Consider the following 20,415-nt stretch of genomic DNA (forward strand, 5'->3'; position numbering starts at 1 on the left):
GCTGCCTACATACACTAGTTGGCATCTAAATATTGCTTCCTTTCAGAGTTTACCATTTTTGTCATGAAGGAAGATGGATGAGATGGAAGGTAGCAAAAATTCAGAGGAAAACGGTAACTTTTCAAAGGATATAATTGTCCTAGCAATCTCAAATAAACTGTTTCTGTCAGGCCTCAACTATGATTTAACTTTCTGACCATGAAAAAAAAAATCAGAAAATCCATCAAAATATTGTTTATTTAACTTGCCCTATCAAATATACTAACCAGTTTCATTTCATCTGATCATATTAACAACAGAATTCTTTCTTAGACATATCTTGGAAAGTATTCAAGTTATTGCTAATTACAGTGGTAGTAACGATATTTGCCTCTCTCAGCCTGTGTGAATGTGTGGTGTGTGTGCGTGGTGTCTGTGGTATGTGATGTGAATGGTGTGTGTGCGCGCCTGTGTGTGTGGTATGCGGGTGTATGGTGTATGTGTGTGGTACATGTTGTGAGTAGCATGAGGTGTGTGATGTGTGGTGTGGTGAGTGGTGTATGTGGGGTGTGTGTGTGGGTTATGTGTGGTGTGGTGTGTATGTGTGGTGTAGTGTGTGGTGTACTGGGGAGTGTGGTGTGCTGTGTGTGTGCATGTGTATGTGGAGTGTGTGTGGGGTTTGTATATGTGTGGTGTGGTGTGTCTCATATACGGGGTGTGTATGTGGTGTGGTATGTGGTGTATGTGAGGTGTGTGTGGTGAGTGTGTGGTGTATGTGCGGTATGTGTACGTGGGGTGTGTGTGCTGTATATGAGGTGTGTGTGTGGTGTGACATGTGGTGTGTATGTGTGGTATGGTGTGTGGTGTATGTGTGGTGTGTGTGGTGTGTATGTGTGGTGTGGTGTGCAGTATATGTGGGCTTTGTGTATGTGTTGTGTCTGTGGTCTGTGTGTGTGGCATAGTGTGCAGCGTATGTGGGGTATGTGTATGTGTAGTGTGTATGTGTGGTGTAGTACGTGGTGTATGTGGGGTGTGTGTGCATGTGTATGTGGGGTGTGTGGTGTGGTGTATGTGTGATGTGTCTGGACGGTGGTATGGGGTGTGTGTATGTGTGTGGGGTGTGCATACTTTGGTGAGTGTCGTATGTGTGGTGTGTATGTGTGGTGTTGGTGTAGTGTGTGTGTATGTGTGGTGTGGTGTGTCTCATATACGGGGTGTGTATGTGGTGTGGTATGTGGTGTATGTGAGGTGTGTGTGGTGAGTGTGTGGTGTATGTGCGGTATGTGTACGTGGGGTGTGTGTGCTGTATATGAGGTGTGTGTGTGGTGTGACATGTGGTGTGTATGTGTGGTATGGTGTGTGGTGTATGTGTGGTGTGTGTGGTGTGTATGTGTGGTGTGGTGTGCAGTATATGTGGGCTTTGTGTATGTGTTGTGTCTGTGGTCTGTGTGTGTGGCATAGTGTGCAGCGTATGTGGGGTATGTGTATGTGTAGTGTGTATGTGTGGTGTAGTACGTGGTGTATGTGGGGTGTGTGTGCATGTGTATGTGGGGTGTGTGGTGTGGTGTATGTGTGATGTGTCTGGACGGTGGTATGGGGTGTGTGTATGTGTGTGGGGTGTGCATACTTTGGTGAGTGTCGTATGTGTGGTGTGTATGTGTGGTGTTGGTGTAGTGTGTGTGGTGTGTGTGTGTGGTGTGGTGTGCGGTGTTTACGGGGTGTGTGGGGTTGCTGTGTGAGATGTGGTGCATGTGGGTGTGTGGCATATGTGTCGCATGTGTGCAGGTTATGTGTTGTGATGAGCATGTGTGTGTGTGTGGAGTGTGATTGTGATGTTTGCTCAAGGTGTGGCTTTACACAGTCACTCCATGCTTAATGTCTGTGGAAATCCAGCCAGCCCTGGAGGCCACAGAATGAGGAGGTTGTGCGAAAGCGTCCAGTAGCCCGGTGAACTGACCTGCTTCATAAACAAAATCTCTCGGGTAGCAGGAAGAGTGACCATTCGCAGGCAGGTTCCCGTTTCTGAAGGTTTCTTGCTTATCTTTTGGAAATTACATGCAGAACTTCTACACTGTACATTTATCTCATCACTTTGATTTTAATTCCACGAGTGAAAGTATCTTTAAAAAGCTGCATGCACTCCCAAGCATTTCTTTATTTAAAGAATTACGTTTTTGAATATTCAAGTTTTCAAAGCTTTAAAGGTATGAAGCCACATCTTTCGTTTTAGAATGGAGATGCCAGCAGGCAATATTAGCAAAGTGATCTTAGAAAATACGGGTCATGTGGATGAAGTCGCCACTGGATTCTAGAAATATTTCCAACAAGAACAACAGAAGAGACATCTTAGCATAACACTGCCTTTAGAAGAACGTTTAGGGTATTTAATTTCACCCACTCAATATAACGAGTAGAAATCAGAAGGAACATATGTAATGATGTCGTATGGCATTTTGTCCATAAAATAGATGACTTTGCAAATTTTCACCGCTCTCTACTCTGTGGTGTTTTAAAAGCTTGTCTTTAGGTGGGGGGGGGGGGTGAAGGTGTTACAGAATCATCTACTTAAATCTGCCCTTCTGTAGGGCTGTCCCTTCTTGGGTCTGTGGTTCCGTATTCATTAGCATCTCCTTTGGTCACTGGTCTGGAACCTCGACAGGGACAGACACAGCAACCTTGGTGCTTCCCACGAGCTCAGTGCCGAGCGGGTGTTTAGCAAATGTGTCTGCTGCAGGACCAAGGGGGGTCATTCTAGATCGCCTCCCATGGCTGGTACTGCTCCAGGTACTACATGCGGCATCAAAGGCACAAGGCCTGGTCTCAGTCCTGAGAAACACATCCAGTTAGGGACATGCAGAGCTAAGGCTCAAAGGCCTGCGCTCGCTGAGCCAGTAATGCTTGCGCTGCTCATGTGTCTTCTTGCCTTACTGTTGCACCCACCGTGGAGGCTCCTGCCACCTGTGGGGCCCTATGTTTACCTGCATGGGGACAGCGGCCTGCCTGGTAGAACAGATCCAGGAGGTCCTGAGCATGGAAGGGATAGGTCCTTGACCGCATTTGCCCAAAACTGGAGGTGAGCACCCATCAGGGATCATACCCAGTTGCAGGGGTTGAAAGAAGCCCCAGGCTAGGCATGGTGGGTCACACCTGTAATCCCAGCACTTTGGGAGGCCGAGGGGGCAGGTCATTTGAGGCCAGGAGTTCAAGACCAGCCTGACCAAGCTGACAAAACCCCATCTCTACTGAAAATACTGAAAATTAGCCAGGCATGATGCACACCTGTAATCCCAGCTACTTGGGAGGCTGAGGCAAGAGAATTGCTTGAGCCAGGGAGGCACAGGTCGCAGTGAGCTGAGATCCTGCCACTGCATCCCAGCCTGGGTGACAGGGGGAGACCCTCTCTCAAAAAAAAGAAAAGAAGCCCCAAACAGGAGGAGAGGTACTATCCAGGGACAGGGGGCGCAGGAGGGGGCTGGAAATGGAGGGCAGGGGAGGAGGCAGGTGTGGGTCCCCCAGGCTTGGGACAGAGACGGTGAGCAGACTTCCAGAGGCCTCTCCTGTTGGGGGCTGCAGCCTCGCTCTGCCCCCAGGATACTCACACAGCCCGGCCCAGCCTAGTACGCACCACTCGCAGCCTGAGGGCAAAGACAATGAGGTGTGCTCCAAGAAACTTGTGGCCCCCATCTTATGGCCACTTGAGAAAGTCACTTTTTCAAAGTCTTGCCGTAAACAAACAGGAAAATTTTGTCCTACAACTGGAAACACACACACACACACACACACACACACACACACACACGATAAAGAACAAGGAAAAGAGAGGAGCAGAAGGGGAAGGAAGAGGAGAGAGAGAAACAGGAGACAAAACGAGAGGGCCCTGAACTTCCTGGCCCCCTCCTGAGTGCCTCCCTCCGTGTGCCTGGGCACTCTTCCCACACCCACTTACAGCACAACTACAGGAACTTTAATGTTTCCCCATGGAGTTCTATTTGGGAAACAGGAAGGGGCCAACATTCTAGAATACATATCACATAGAATGTTCTAGATAGAGATGGAGGTTTTGGTGGTGACTGCAGAGACTTGACATAGACACTCATAATTAGGAAAATACATCTATGTTGAATTTCCTGAGTGCTGCCCCTACCTAGGCTTCAATTTGGGTTCAGAAGGTGTGCGATGTTTTAAACAGAGAGATCTGTTCAAATGTCAAATGAGAGATGACAGAAAAGGGGAAAGTGTCTATTGATAAAGAGATGCCCGCTGTATCCTGAGCCCCTCGTTAGGAGTTAGGAGGGGTCTGCAAATTCCATCATGCATTCTCTGGAGGCAAACCCGAAGTCCTAGTTGAGTCCTCTTACCTCCATCCATGAGGTTGGCCCAGTAAATGACTCTGAACCCCTGGAGAATTCCATTCAAGGCTTCCTTGGAAAGTGTGGACCAGGATATTGATATGCTTTCTGGTGATGTTGCTATGGCTTGGACATTTTCAGGGGGGTAACTGGGCACTGAAATCAAAAAATTAGAATCTGTAATAACTGGGTGGTTTATGAGCAAAGCAATATTGTCAAAGCAACATATGTTAATATTTCAATATGCAAGCAAAAAAATGCACTCAACCCCAAAATGAAAGACAAAATAACAAAGATCACTTCTCTACATAAATCTTATAACTCAGTACAATATCATGAGTCAATGCATATATTCTAATGGATTCCATAGTCTCTCTTTCCAACGTAGTTTCTTTACTTTTAGGGCAGCTTCTTAATTTTATTGCCTGAGTAGAAGATCATTGTTTGTCTGATTTATTTTCCCCTTACTCTTGGAAGTTACTTCTTTAAGTTGCATTTACTTTATAGAGCACAGTATCTCTGTATTTAGTAATACCTGGCATACAAATTGGAAGCTTAACCATTGTAAAGTGCTAAACAGTAGAAATATAATCACAGATTTCCCGTCTCATCCTCATTACTTTCCCCAGAAGGAAGAGAGACCACAGATGAGGAGATGGGTCAGAAGAATGTTGAAAGCATTTTTAGTACTGAGCTTTTGTAAATCTTAACTGTTGGCACTAGGAGGGGGTGCAAAATACTGGCCGAAACAAGCATCTTAATGAAAAATGAGCAGTGAAGCAAAAATAAAGGCATATGTAACTACTATTGCAAAGATTATGAAGATAGACAATTCCAGTGTTCAAGTTGCAAGTCACTGAAGACTCCTCTCCTTGCAAAAATTGTCAGATATTACAGGTGCAAGTCATATTTGCTTCCTCAAACCTATGATCAAGGGTCGGGCGCCCTGGCTCATGCCTGTAATCCCAGCACTTTGGGAGGCCGAGGCGGGCGGATCATGAGGTCAGGAGATCGAGACCATCCTGGCTAACACGGTGAAACCCTGTCTCTACTAAAAATACAAAAAATTAGCCAGGCGTGGTGGCGGGCGCCAGTAGTCCCAGCTGCTTGGGAGGCTGAGGCAAGAGAATGGCGTGAACCTGGGAGGGGTAGCTTGCAGTGAGCCGAGGTTGCGCCACTGCACTCCAGACTCGGGAGAGAGACTCCGTCTCAAAAAAAAAAAAAAACCCAACTATGATCAAATGGCTAACTGCACAAGAGGTAAATGCAGTGCCAGCTTGCTGCCTTGAAAGCTACCACTTATTGCTACAAATAACCCCATATCTTAACTTTCTGCCTAAAACACTATGCCTTTGGATACCAGGGTTATTTATTTCCAAACACTACTGGAAATTTGAGCTTCTGGGTTATTCTGTGTCACCGTGGAGGGGCTAATTAATTCATCTTGGCCGCTAGGGGGCGATCGATCACTGTGCGATCTGAAAATTTCTTTTCTCTGTGCTCAGAATGCTTGAAAATAGAAAGCAATTGAAAAAAAAATAAATTATAAAAAACCTTCTTAACATTTGGGAGAAAGTTTTTTAGCAAATAGCATTTCTGCATTCTCGTGAGACTTTTGCAGTAATAGGGAGAGCCTTGCTTTCACTCCAGAAAAGCCCAATTCTTGTACCCGAAATGAATGAGGAAGAGTCTGAAAAGGGAGGGACTTGCTGGCTTTCAATCCAGCCCAGCCCGAGGGGTGCGAATCAGCGGGGTGGGCGAGGTCATGAGGCAAGGCTTTCCCACCCGAGACCCCAGGCCCTGCAGGTCACTGCAAAGTCAGCGGCGGAGGGAGGAGCGGGGGCGGTGAGGTTAGGGGAGCCCTGGGGGAGACCCGAGGGAACCTTTGCGGAGGGAAAGTCACCACCAGGGCCGGGCCGAACCTACCATCCTCGAGAGTGGTTGTGATGATTTCCTGAGAAGATGGCCCCGTGCCGGCCCGGTTACAGGCCTGCACCACCAGGCCGTACTGAGTGAACTTATTCAGGTTGTCCAGGGTGTAAACCTCACTGTCCCCGCTGGTGTCGACGCTGATGATGTTGAATTGGAAGTTACCCCCAGTGCTGTACTCTCGGTAACCTATTTGGTAGCCACGGATAATCCCATTTTGCAAATGTTTCTTGGGAGCCTAAACAGGAGAGAAAAGGACACACTAGTCTTGAGGTAGGACAAGAGCGAAATCAACGCCCACACCCAGTAGGAAAGCAGAAATAAAGTGGAGTCATTGCCATGATGCTGGGGCAGTGGTCCAGTAGCAGCCGCAAAGCCATGTGCAGTGCTTGGTCTGTGCCACGCACCCTTCCTTTACCTGTGAGTGCATCCGGCCCTCTCAGCCCCTCTGAGCCATTGGACCGTCAATGGACACTGGAGGTCACCTGAGTATACATGGCAGGAGGGGAATCTGAACCCAGGTGTCTGGCCCCAGAGCCTGCGCTCTCATTCTGTCCTTCGTGCTGTCCTGGTTGACTTGTCTAATTGGCGAGAAAGTGTCAAAATACAGATCATGTTTGTGGCGTCTCCAGGTACACTTAGGATGGGCTGTGACTGACCCTCAGGCCTGCACCCAGCAAGAACTCTTGGGCTCGCTGCTCTGTGCCAGGCCTTGTTCCAGGCACCAGGGAACAGAATTGAGTTTGGAAAAGTAAGAAAACAAAAGACGCCTGTCTTCATGGAGCTTATATTCTAAGGAAATATCCCAGAATCATGGTGTTTCCAGGTTGAAAACTGGCATGTGAAGGTGAGTGCACACCCTATAGAAAGGTAATCTCTTTCATGAAGCCCTGAGTCATTCTGGAATCATCTGGGGGTGATTAAATTGGGGGCAAGAGAGAGGCTGGTGCTAACTCCACCCTGCTGATGTGAAGATGGTCCACCAGGTCAAAGTAGGATTTAGGCCGATGTGTAGGACTTTATTTGGAAACTGGAGCCTTTTCAAGAATGGTATAAGACTGGGTGTGGTGGCTCATGCCTGTAATCCCACCACTTTGGGAGGCTGAGGCAGGCAGATCACTTGAGGTCAGGACTTCAAGACCAGCCTGGCCAACATGGTGAAACCCCGTCTCTACTAAAAATACAAAAATTAGCCAGGTATGGTGGTGGGCATCTGTAGACCCAGTTACCTGGGAGGCTAAAATGGGAGACTCACTTGAATCTGTGAGGTGAAGGTTGCAGTGGGCCGAGATTGCACCACTGCACTCCAGCCTGGGTGACAGAACAAGACTCAGTCTCAAAAAAAAAAAAAAAAGGTATACGAATGCCACCAACATGAGGCTCTAGGAAATAAAGGTTTTGTAGACTTTCAGGCAGTCAACAGATATGTTTGTTTATGTGTATGTATGTATATATGTATACATGTATGTATGTATGCATATACATATACACACATATATTTAAGTACAAACTATGGATCTAGATCTCTCAGGGCTCTGAAAGCTTTCTCCGTCCTGAAAGTGCTTATAATCGACCTGGAGAGAGGAAATAAGCACTTAAGAATCTGTAGAGAAACGTGTGGACATGCATGGTAGGGAGGTGAAGGCCAGCAGGCATCCAGAAAGTGTTAGTGTGGGTGTTCTGAAGTGGTGGGAAGACTCAGAGCCCAGGTGGGCTTGGTGGGGCACGGCTCAGAGAAGTGGAAGGAGGATGGGGTGAGTGGAGCCTGCAGAGGGTGTGCACCTGCCCCAGCGGTGAGTCAGGAGGGAACAGACCGAGTGGCGCAAGACCTTGGAAACCTGCCAAATGTGACCGGGGCAGGGCAGACAGGGAGAAATCAGAAGAAGGTTTTGAGCTGATGAGCAGCATTGATGGATTCAGCAAACACTTATGGATTGCCTAATAATAACTTCCCAGGAGATTCCATGCCTCAGACTGTCATTAGTAGTCATTCTGACTTATTCAAGAGCAGTAAAATCATTTTTATTGTTCACAGCAAGTTACTCCATTTATGATTTTCTTGGACTCCACTTGCTTTTCCCAATAGCCAATCTAATGTAGTATATTCATGGTGCCAGCAGGTGTCAGTGAAACAGTCACGTAAACCATTTATTATTTGTATCTGTTGGCTCAGAGTTAGATCCTGGTAGAAGAGCTCATACCCTTTTTATTATAAACAAATGTCTATGCACCTCTGAATCCACAGATGTGCTGGCTTTTGCATTGATGGGCTATGGCTTTTCACACTGTTTAGAAATAGATCTCAAGATTCTGTGTTTTGAAAATTCAATTACTCTACGTGAAAATTGTTTTGCTGCAACCACTGAATTGCATTTATGTAACCTAATTAATTAAATTAATTTCTCTGCCAACATCACCTGTAAGTCAAATTTACCAACAAGGAGATTTCCCCTATTTTACACAGTGTTTTAATGTTAGATATAATGAGCCAAATAAAATAATATTATTTTTAAATGAGGTTTACATCCATTAAATATTCTAATTGTTCAACTGACTCCCAGTGAGGCTTTAAGGCTCCCTAAGATAGCAAGTTGGATTCACAATATGGGGAATGTGGAGTCAGGTTAAGAAGTGTAGACAGTGGAGTCAAATGCCTGTGAGAAAATGTTTTCATAGAGTAACCAGTTTAGCTAAATCCTCCACAAGAATGAAGGGACCTGCTTGCTGACATGTAGGTTCTCCAGTTTGGCGGGATTAATCCTGCCTGTCATCTGTTTTACAGGTAGAACGGAGAAATCTTCCCTTTTTTTCCTCTCCATGGGTGAAAACACATTCTAAGAAGCTTAAGTATAATAGACAACACAGGTGTTTTTGTTCTGTTCCATTTCAATATTTTGTTAATAAGAAAAAGAAAATTCTTTACATTTTTCTTAGAAGAACAACATTTTAGTCCTGTGAGTTCCAAAATAAAGCTTATTTTTTCTTAGTTGATACTTCTGCAAAATACTGTGCAGAATAATTATCTCATTTTTATAATAAAAGTAAACCACCAGCACTTCTATCCAATGCAACTCTATTCACATTTTGATGCATTTCAGCCTATTCATCTAAAGTAAAGTGTTTTACCCCACATAGCTGTGTTTGTAGCTTGTGCAACTTGGTGTTTGAATTTTTCTTCTTCATTTAATATGCTATTATGATTATATTCCCATCTTTACTTCATAGTCTTTAAATATCATATTCCATCATATTGATGTTTTATTTTATTTAACCTTTTTCTTTATTGTTGGGGATATTGTTGTTTCCGGGTTTATTTACTACCACAAAAGCTATGTTAAACATCTTCACAATATAGTTTCTCTGTTTCTATTTATTGAACTCAAGTCCCACAAGTAGATGGCTGTCTTACTTTTTAAGTCCATGCTTCAATTGGCTGTTAATGAGATAGGGCTTTTTTGTTATTATTCTTCCAGATGTGTAATATACTACGGTAAGTTAAGGGACTATATCACAAGGAACAAACAAGAGAGCTCTCCTCTATGTTTCTTAATATTCCAATTTTGAAATGAAATATGTTGAGAAGAGTTGTGAGTTATTCGATGGCAGTAATGTTTTTATATATTTTTTTTCAGGGTGCTAATACGGTCTACAGTTTTCATGCAGAATAACTCGTTGCACCTGAGGAAGAAGTGAGATGTGTTTCCTATAAAGGGAACATATACTTTCATAGCTTATAGTTTCCCAAACGATACGATTTAAAAACAGACTTAAAAGGTAGTGGGGGAGGATGGGAGCAGCTGCCAGTGGTTGCAAGCTTTCCCTGCGGGGTGATGAAAATGTTTACAATTATGGTTATGGCTGCATATCTCTGTAAACATATGAAATACCACTGAATCATACACTTAAAATAGGGAATACTGTAGCATGCTAACTGTATCTCAATGAAGCTGGTTTTTTTTTTAAAAAAGGTAGTGTGCTGACTCATCTCTAGGTTATCTTTCTATTTCAATTACAACACTAACTGGCACCTCCACCATGATGACCACCACCACCAATCAATGTGTACCACCTCTGCAGGTCACTGTCACCACTGCCAACATCAGTGCCACTCCCTCAGGTCCCCCACACAGCCAAGCCACCACCATCACTACTACCATCTCTACCACCATCATCACCACCAGCTTCATCTCTGCCAAAAATACTGTGAATACCACCACCACCACCGATAGCATCTCCACCACTGACATCACCAACATTACAACCACCAGTATCAACATCACTGCCATAAAAATAACCTAAAGGTAGAAGCACCTCTATCACTTCTTCCAACTTTACCACCATATTTATCACAAACTTCACCAACAAACCACACTTCAACCTCTGCTACTTCCATCATCATCCTTGATGTTACCACCATCACTATTACTAAAAAGATGCTTCACTTCATCACTATCCCAACACCAATATCACTATCACCACAACCATCCATCACTCCATTACTATCCCAATATTAACATCACTACCACCACAACTATCCATCACTCCACCTCTATTCCAACACCAACATTGCTATCACCACAATCATCCATCATTCCATCACTTATCCCAACACTAACATCACTATCACCACAACCATCCATCACTCCATTACTATCCCAATATTAACATCACTACCACCACAACCATCCATCACTCCATCACTATCCCAGCACCACCATCACTATCACCACAACCATCCGTCACTCCATCACTATCCCAACACCAACATCACTATCACCACAACCATCCATCACTCCATTACTATCCCAATATTAACATCACTACCACCACAACCATCCATCACTCCATCACTATCCCAACACCACCATCACTATCACCACAACCATCCGTCACTCCATCACTATCCCAACACCAACATCACTATCACCACAATCATCTGTCACTCCATCACAATCCCAATGCCAACATCACTACCACCACCGTCATCCATCACTCCATCATTATCCCAACACCAACATGAATGCCACCACAATGACCACTACAACTACTACCACCTCTACCACCTCCACTTCCACTTACTGAACACTGTTTGCTTCCCATTGTAGTTGGTACTTTATGTATATTATTTCATTTTCTTTCCCATAAAAACCCCACAGAATATAAGTATACTTCTTTACAGATGAAGAAACAAAAGGTCAAATATGTTAAAACTGTCTCAAGGCAAGTATAGAGTAGGAATTCTCCAAAGTTGTATTTGGTATTAACCACTCATAGAGCCTCACAGAACTTTTCACCCTTTTGCAAAGTTTCTTAGTTTTGTAAAGTTATACTATACATAGTATTTCTAATCAGAGGAAAATTTAATGGATCACATGAAGAGAAAATTGTATATTTTTATGCATAAAAGCATGCAAAAATTCTTACTCTATCAGGGAAAGTTTAAGTTACTTTATTAATTTGTAGATAGACTAGTCAGATTGAAATTTAGAAATGTATTTAAAGAAATCCTTGTGGATGTATTTTAAAACACCCTCTGAAAAAAATCCATAAATGTAGGGATTTTGTATATTAAGTGTAAGAAATGTTAGGGCCTGTAGTTCAGGTTTTCAAAAATGACACTAGAGGCTCACTCTGAGTTATGGACAAGTCAGTAGGAGTGGAAGGTGTGCTTAGTGGAGATATTTTAATCCATTTGTCTGGCAGTGGGCTTCATATTCCTAAGAAAAATTAGTGCATAAGATCCTTTAGTGCAAAAATTGTTTTGAATGATGCTTTAGACATTTTTGCTTGGAGCATGTGTCTACTTGGAACAAAGGGAGACAGTTTTCTGGGGTATAGAGAATACATCCTCATAGGGAAATGATCTTTAGAACACTGTATTAAGGTTGTTAATTAGCACTGTAGAACAATTGATACATGGGTGGAAGTAATGATTCACTTTCATGAAACTCAGTGAATGACATTAATGGTGGGGTAAGAAGAAAAGGAAAAGAAGAAATCAGGTAGGGATCTGGAAACATATTTTGAATCTGAGTTGCATAATATTGGAGAACACAAATTTCCTACGAAACCACTTTGACCATGCCTCTTTGATCTCTGTCTCCGGATCTCAGCAGTACCTGTTGTGAGACCTGATCTCTGCCTCATCTTTCAAGACTAATGCCTCCTGGGTATTGCTTGCTCACCTGGGTTCCTCTCTGACTGCCTGAAAGAGGGTGGGGATCCCAACTCTCTTACATATTCCCACCTTATAAAAGCTGTTGTCAAAAAATGTTCTTCTTTCTTCTTTCAACGAATACCTACTCTACTCCTTCTCTGCAGGCCAGCTCAGCTCCCAGCTCACCAGGGCTCTTCCCTAGACCACTCCCACCAAGAAGCCCTTTCCCTCCCTGGTCTCCACTGGCATTCACTCATCACTTCCACCTCCTCTGGTGGCCACCATTCTCGATGAAACATGTGGTTTCAAAGAATAGCATTGCAAGCTCTAGAATGCAAGGAACCCCACAGAATGTAATCTCACTTACTATTTCCCCCTGTCTAAATCAGGGCTTCAACACTGGGATGTTCTCAGAAGATGTTCTTGCAGATGGAGAAGAGAATGGTTTTGAACACACATGAGGTGCAAGAAAAGAGGTGGGTAAGAATGATCGCAGATACAGGTTTATAATCTAACTGGGTAAAGGACTGATGGCAAAGGTATGAAGTCAGAAGGAATTCCTCGACTGCAGACACATGGTTTAGCTGTTGAAGAGAGGCCTGGCTTAGCTGTTGAAGAGAAGCAGAGAACTCAGCAGTCCAATGTGACAGCCGGGAAGTGTGGATTCAAGCTGAGGGTTGGCTTCTGTGCTGGGACTTAGCCTGCTGGCCTACACAGAAGGATGACAGGTTGAGGCAGGATTTGGAAGGGTTGACCTTCATTGCCCAGGCCCCACCAGGGATGAAAATAGCTTCTCACGAGCCAATTTATTTGAACACTGTCATTCATTTTTGTCCTTCTTAAAAGAATGATTCCAGAAAGAGAATTTGCTCACTTGTTCAGCCAGCCAGTGGGTTACATGTTTTTATGATGATGGACCTACAGATTGACAGCAAATCTCACTTGGTAACCAGTCATCTTAAGACAAATTAAAGAAGTCATTTGAAAAGTAAGTATATGAAAACAAAACAAAACAAAACAAAAACAACCTAAGGGCTCCCTTCTACTCCTATTTAAGAACTCAATAAAATGAGGTCCTTTCCACAGGGGAAAATGTTGAAATTCAGAAATGTGTTTAAATTAAAGATATCCTTGAGGACATATTTACAAACAACAGACTGCTTTCTGAAGTGAGTGCTTTCTGTTTGCCTCTTCTCAAATCCCGCTGAATGCAGTGCAAATCTAAGAGGTCATGCCTGCTCATTGTTAGGTTTCTCACACAAAGATTGTTTTTCCTGTGTTGAACTTTACTCCCCCATTCATTTGCCTTTGGATCCAGTAATGATCCTGATTTCTTCTCATTTCTTTCATTTATCTGCCGTGGCCTGGCAGGTTTTTTTCTCTCTCTCCCCTTTCCTGGCCTGGCAGGATTTTTCTCCTGTAGTCCTCCTAAACAGCCTCCTTTCATCCTCCCAGACGCCCTTTCTCCAGCTTCCAAATCCCTCCCAACCCCCACTTCCTTTAAGAAACCTTCTCTTTTGATCTCCATGACAACAGTTGCACCGTGTCAATGTATTTGCACGGTGTGCAAGTGACTGTATTTTATACATCCTTCCTAATCAGTCTGCTGCAAGCCGCCTGTGGCAGATGCTTCATCATTTAAAGGGACAGTAAAACAGTAGACGTGCAAATGCTCACCGTACCTTCCTGGATGTGGCTGATTAGAACAGGCATCTCTTGTGCTGAAGACTACCAGCCATGTTCTGTTTCCCACATGCCTCCCTCCCCCTTCCCATTGAAAGGAAATGACTTTTGCTGGATGTGCAGAATTCACCTGTTGGCCAGAGTCAGCTAAAAGCCTCACTGCAGAATTTCATGTTTGAAGAACCCTGTCTTTCTCAGGCATGTTGAATAATTTAGTTGGGAAATGAATTGAATATTTTCTTTTTAGATTCCTCCAAATCCACTTAAAATGTAATCTGTCCTCGTTTCCCTTACGTGACAAGTTGGGCAGACAGTCTTTTTCATCTTTGTGCATTTTCTGCAGCCCCCCCGCCCCCCACCCTTACCTGCTTTCCAACATAAACAGTAGCCACTCCATAAGCTTGCTCAGTGAATGGGCGCATCACATTGAACAAACTTTAACTGGTCATCTGTTCTACACAAGGCATGGCACACCAGGGACACCTATGAGTTAATCAGTGTTGAGAAAACTGCATGATACTTGCAGTGCTGAAGGTTTGCCCAGGGTACTATGGAGGGGCAAACTGGGGTCAGAAGGATTGCCAGAGAAGAGCACACCTCACCTGAGCTGAAGGGTGACTGGACGTTGCCTTGGAGGGTGCAATGCTGTCGGCAAAGCAATTGGCTAACACAGCTGCATCCAGGTGCAAGGACAGAAGACACCAAGGAATGGCGAGAGGCTCAAGTGACTCTGAGGTGAGGTATCCATGGTGATCACAGGGGTGGGGGATGGTACAAGCACAGATGAAGCTAGGGACATACCTATGGGACAGAACCTACGGAGCCTGTATGTAGTAGCATCGTGGCTACCAGCAACATCCACATCATCTGGAAAACTGTTAGAGCTGCAAGAACTGGGGACCCACTCAGACTTCCTGAATCTAGAATAAACCCTGGGGGTGGAGCCTGGTGAGGTGTGTGTGTGTGTTTTTTTTTTTTAATTATACTTTAAGTTCTCGGGTACATGTGGATAACGTGCAGGTTTGTTACATATGTATACTTGTGCCATGTTGGTGTGCAGAACAGAAAACCAAACACCGCATGTTCTCACTCATAGGTGGGAACTGAACAATGAGATCACTTGGACTCGGGAAGAGGTGTGTTTTAAAAAGCCCTCTGGGATACTGGTGCTCCCTCAATTCTGAGAATCACTGTGCTTATCACTGGGAGTCACTCAGTGATTTAGATTTGGCGTTGCTTGAAGAGACTATTTAGTTAAAAAGCAGTACGATGCATTCCCCCATTTCTCAGGTTAGCCAATAACCCATTTTCCTGGTTCTTTGCAGAACAAAAGGGAATAAATGCACATAAAACTGTTAGACCTTCCTGATCTCAGGAGCAATTTAAAGATCTACCTTACGCAGCACTAAAGGGATTCTGCTTTACAATAGGTGTGTGGGTGGTTTGAGAACCAGCTGGCTATCTTGGTCCATGGACAATGGATTTTGAGGGAGTTACGTCAGAGAGAGGAGATTTTTTTACATTACTGCCTCAAATAATTCCTTTCCTTTCTTTCCCCTTTCCTTTCCTTTTCTCTCCTTTCTTTTTTCTCCTTTCCTTTCTCCCTCCTCCCTCCCTCCCTTCCTTTTTTTCTTTTCTTTTTTCTTTTTCTTTTTCACAGGGTCTCACTCTGTCACCCATGCTGGAATGCAGTGGTGGAATCATGGCTCACTGCCACCTCAACCTCCCCAGGCTCAAATAATCCTTTGACCTCAGCCTCCTGAGTACCTGGGATCACAAGCATTCCACCATACCAGGCGAAGTTTTGTATTTTTTTGTAGAGATGGGTTTTTGCCATGTTGCCCAGGCTGGTCTCCAACTCCTGAGCTTAAATCATCTGCCCAACTTAGCCTCCCAAAGTGCTGAGATTATAGGTGTGAGCCACTGCTTCTGGCCTTAAATGATATTTTTGGTCATATATCTCTCCTTAGAGTTGCACTGTATTAAAAACACTATATGTGTCCTAGGTCTCATAATGGGGAGATATACAGGCACGTGACTGGCTCCCCCAAAGTCATTATCTTTTGAGGAGCTAGGAAAGGATGAAGTGTCCACATTTCACGAAATAGAAAAGGGCCACATAACCTGATAATGAGACAGTGTTTAGAACTAAGGGGCTATGCAATTTCAGTTTGATAAATAAATGATAAACGACAGATTATTTGAAACAGGCGCTGTCTTGAGAGCCAAGAACGTTATTTGCAGGCTGCAGCTGCCATATTCTAGTCAGACTTGGCAGCTGAGGAGGAAAGGGTGGCCAAGGGTGTATGTGGGCTTTGCCTTGAGACATAAATGCTGAACGCTAGAAACAGACTGATAATTTTACGATACGGAATTGAGGTTAACTATCGCAAAGCAAAACTCCATTTATTCCATTTCTAAAGTGTAGGACAGCTTCCACTGTATTCATCCAGCCAACAAACACCTGTGAAACAGCTCCTCTTGCTGGGACACTCCTTTTTTGAATTCTGTTGTTCTTCATACCTCATACCACCTGCTTGCCACAGTTAGTATTTCCTACCAGCCACAGAGGCCTATCAGTGCTCTCTGCCAAGGACCAAATAAGGGAATTCGGGCTTTGCTTCCTATGAATCAGCTCTGAGGGTGGCGTCTAGGAATGCCCCCACCTATCTCCTGTGCCCGACAGTGGGGACTTAGAGGGTGTGCTCTGATGCCAAAGAGGGGGTATGCTAGTCTGTGAGCCTAAGGCTGGGCCCCAACTATTTAGCAGTGGCTGAGTGAACCCAAAGGGCTTTGGCCCACCACACATGCCTGGAAGGCTCAACCCAGAGTAGATCCTCTGCAGGTAATGGAGGCCCTGTAATGGTAGTGTGGCCAAGGAGGGCAGGGCAGGAGCCCAAGAAAGGCCACAGAGATAAGGGAGGGAGGGTCTCCCTGACCCTAATCTGATAAACAAGCACAAGAGGCAGGATTTCAAAGGCATGGTCATGGGGCCATGGAAAATGCTCAGAAGTAGTTTTGTGGGGTGGGAGAAGACAGCGTCCGATTCTGGAAGCTTTGTAAGACAGCGCCAGTGGAGGGCCAGTCATGATCCAACACGGCTGGTAAGGAGGTCAGTTGGGCTAGGGTAGAGCTGAGTGAGATGAAGACATATCCACATCCACCTCTCACCCCAACAAACTACCGGGTCTGCATGCTCTGGAGGCAACGTGGATGTCTTGATGAGAAAAGAGAGGAAAGGAGGGTGAAGAAGAATCTTCCTTGGGAACAAACAGGCCCTTTCCACTGAGGAGGGCAGGGTTTGGGAAGCTGGAGGCCGGGGCAGGGAGCCAAGCCAGGAGTCACCCCGACCAGTGCTCTGACAGGTGCACAAGGCAGACTCTGTCTACCTTGTAGGTCTTTAAACTGGAACTGTCTCCATTTCCCTCCCGCTCTTCCATGTTTGTTAATAATATAAATTCAAGAATAACTAAGAGAACCCTTACGTGATATAGGAGGAGAGGGTAAGTGTGGAGACAAACTGAGTCCTGGAATCCACAGGGATGAGGCTGAGAGCAGGTAGTGGGTGAGAGTGACCCTGGGCTGGAAGGGACACACAGATGGGAATGGCAGGGAATGGCACTGCCAGGAGGCAGGTGGAAGCTGTGACAGTCAAACTGAGAGAGAGAGAGGAGAGAGAAGAGAGAGAGAGAGAGACCGAGCGCTTGTAAAGGAGTGAGCGGCATCAATCACATGCACGGTTGTTGCAGCCTTTGTCATTCTTGCTAAGTATCTGTCCAGAAGAACCAAAGAAGATCCATGTCTCAGAAGGAGCCTGCCTGCTGAAAGGTGAGCTTTAATTTTACAACTGGAAGGAATTCCTGAGTGCTTTACATCCATGCCAAAAGAACCAATGAACCGGAAACCATTTTTGAGTGGGGCACTGCTATAAAGCTACCTGAAAATATGGAAGTGATTTTGGAACTGGGTAATGGGCTGAGGTTAGAAAAGTGTTGAGGGCTCAGAAGAAGACAGGAAGATGAGGGAAAGTGCTGGGATTATAGGTATGAGCCACCACGGGTAGCCTCTTATCTATTTTTGGGTAATGAAAGGCTTTAGCCTTGACTCAAGGGAATTTTAGACATCAACATGCAAGAATAGGTATTTGGGGGGAGAATATTGAAAAAGCTGTCTAGGCTAGGCACAGTGACTCATGCCTGTAATTACAGCACATTAGGAGGCTGAGGCAGGAGGACCACTGCAGGCCAGGAATTTGAGACCAGCCTGGGCAAAATAGTGAGACCTTGTTTCCAAAAAAAAAGAAAAAAAAAAAAATCAAAAAGTTAACTGGGCATGGTGGTATGTACTTGTAGTCAGTCCCAGCTACTCAGGAGGCTGAGGCAGGAGGATCACATGAGCCTGGCAGGTCAAGGCTGCGGTGAGCCGAGATGGTGCCATTACACACCATCCAGTGAGTGAGATGCTGTCTCAAAACAAAAACAAAAACAAAAAACAAAAGAAAAGAAAGAGTTGTCCAACAGGCTACTGTATGTTCCCTGTTAGGAACGTGCTAGAAGCATTCAGACCAAGGGCCCCTGTGAACACTCTGGCTTATGCTGGGGGGAAACACTGCACAAGTCCAGTTGGAACACGTGCCACAGATACCACACAGGCCCACGGGCGCAACACAGGCACTCCCTGAATCACACTCTCCTTCAGTGGGAAGTCTTGTTTCCTAAATTCACTGAGGATCTGCCACCTAAATTCTTCTGTTATTTACAGAAAAACAAACCTTGTTTCCAACTTTAAATTGTTACTGGCGGGGAAAACAGGAAGGTAAAATGGTTTTATTTCTTATACATCTATAATTACTCAAAGCACAAAGTACTTTCATTTTTGGTCTCACTTAAATTTTTCAAAAGAACAGGAAGAGTTTATTATAGGAATTGAAAGAATTTAAAGGAGCTTTCAGAGTTTTTAATACAACGAAGAGTTTGGCTTTAAAAATGTTATGGGCTCTCTTGAAATAGAGTTAGTTACATCTTAATGTATTAACTTAAATGTATTTGAACTAGCGAAATACATTTGAAGGCACACATTGTCTTTTTCTGTCTTGCTTCATGCTACCTTGAAAATAGTCTGGAAATTACCTGTGCCGGGGCAGCTAATTCATGCTCTCCTGGCTGGGGTTCTTCCTATGATGGACCCTAACCAACTTCGTCCAGCCGAGTTTTAAACAATAAAACTAATGTCATGTTCTTTCCTTTGCCTTAGGAAAGGGGTCCATGACATAGCAGATGCCATTTGATGATGTCTATGTAATTCTTGATTGTATATACGTTTTCCTTTGATTTTTCATTCTAACGTCTGTGCCCTTTTTACTAACTTATCTATCTCATTTGATTTCTCTGAAAAGATGGGAAATGTCATCAGCGAGATGACTTAAGGACTGCTGTCTGAGGACATTCAGCACATGCAACAGTGTATATCCACCTATGCTCTCCCTGTATGGCATCTGTGCATTCATAATGCTCAATGCCATATTCACTTTAGTTTGATTTTCTGATTTGTTCTCTATGAAAAGCAGAGTTAGCATTATATGAGAACCAGTAAAACTGTCTAAGATGGTCTTCTGAATACTTTTATTAAATTACTACCTATTTATTTTTAAAAATTAATTAATTAAATTTTTGAGACGAGACTCACTCTGTCACCCAGGCTGGAGTGCAGTTGCGCAATCTCGCCTCACTGCAGCCTCTGCCTCCTAGGGTTCAAGGAATTCTCCTGCCTCAGCCTCATGAGTGGCTGGGACTATAGGCATGAGCCATCATGCCTGGCTAATTTTTGTATTTTTAATACAGATAGGGTTTCACCATGTTGGCCAGGCTGGTCTCAAACTCCTGATGTTAAGTGATCTGCCTGCCTTGGCTTCCCAAAATGCTGGGATTACAGGCATGTGCCACTGTGCCCAACCCCATCCATCTATTATTAGGTTATTGAAAATAAACTTCTATTTTTTTGTTGGGAAAATTTCACAATATTTACATTTATTGGCAGATATCTGCCATCAGAAATGGCAGTGCTGTCCAGAGCCATTGGTGGGGTGGGTGGAATCAGGATCTAGCATAGGGATCGAAATTGGGGTTGTTAATCGAGGGACCACCTTATGGATTCCAGAGTGGGCCCACATCCATTATCCTCTATGGCTATCAAGTCAGTGCTGGGAGGGGAGGAGGGAGGAGAATCTATCATTAAAATGCACTGCTACTTTCTCGGTTATGATATGATGAATAAAACACTCAACTCAGAACTAGAGAAAAGGGTTCAAGTTCCAATAAT

The 20,415-nt window shown here is 44.3% G+C and overlaps 1 protein-coding gene across 1 annotated transcript in view; it reads right to left on the reverse strand.

The window, feature by feature from the left end:
- DSCAM (Down syndrome cell adhesion molecule) overlaps window positions 1-20,415 on the reverse strand; it is an 849,899-nt gene that overhangs the window by 120,173 nt on the left and 709,311 nt on the right. The window contains exons 17-18 of the mRNA XM_011954055.1: window positions 6,255-6,495; window positions 4,338-4,484 (exon numbers count right to left, since the gene is read on the reverse strand). Coding sequence (XP_011809445.1) covers window positions 4,338-4,484; window positions 6,255-6,495 — 388 coding nt within the window. The remainder of the gene's footprint in view (window positions 1-4,337; window positions 4,485-6,254; window positions 6,496-20,415) is intronic.

This window comes from Colobus angolensis, unplaced genomic scaffold, assembly GCF_000951035.1.
Source record: "Colobus angolensis palliatus isolate OR3802 unplaced genomic scaffold, Cang.pa_1.0 Scaffold38, whole genome shotgun sequence".
Taxonomy (NCBI): domain Eukaryota; kingdom Metazoa; phylum Chordata; class Mammalia; order Primates; family Cercopithecidae; genus Colobus; species Colobus angolensis.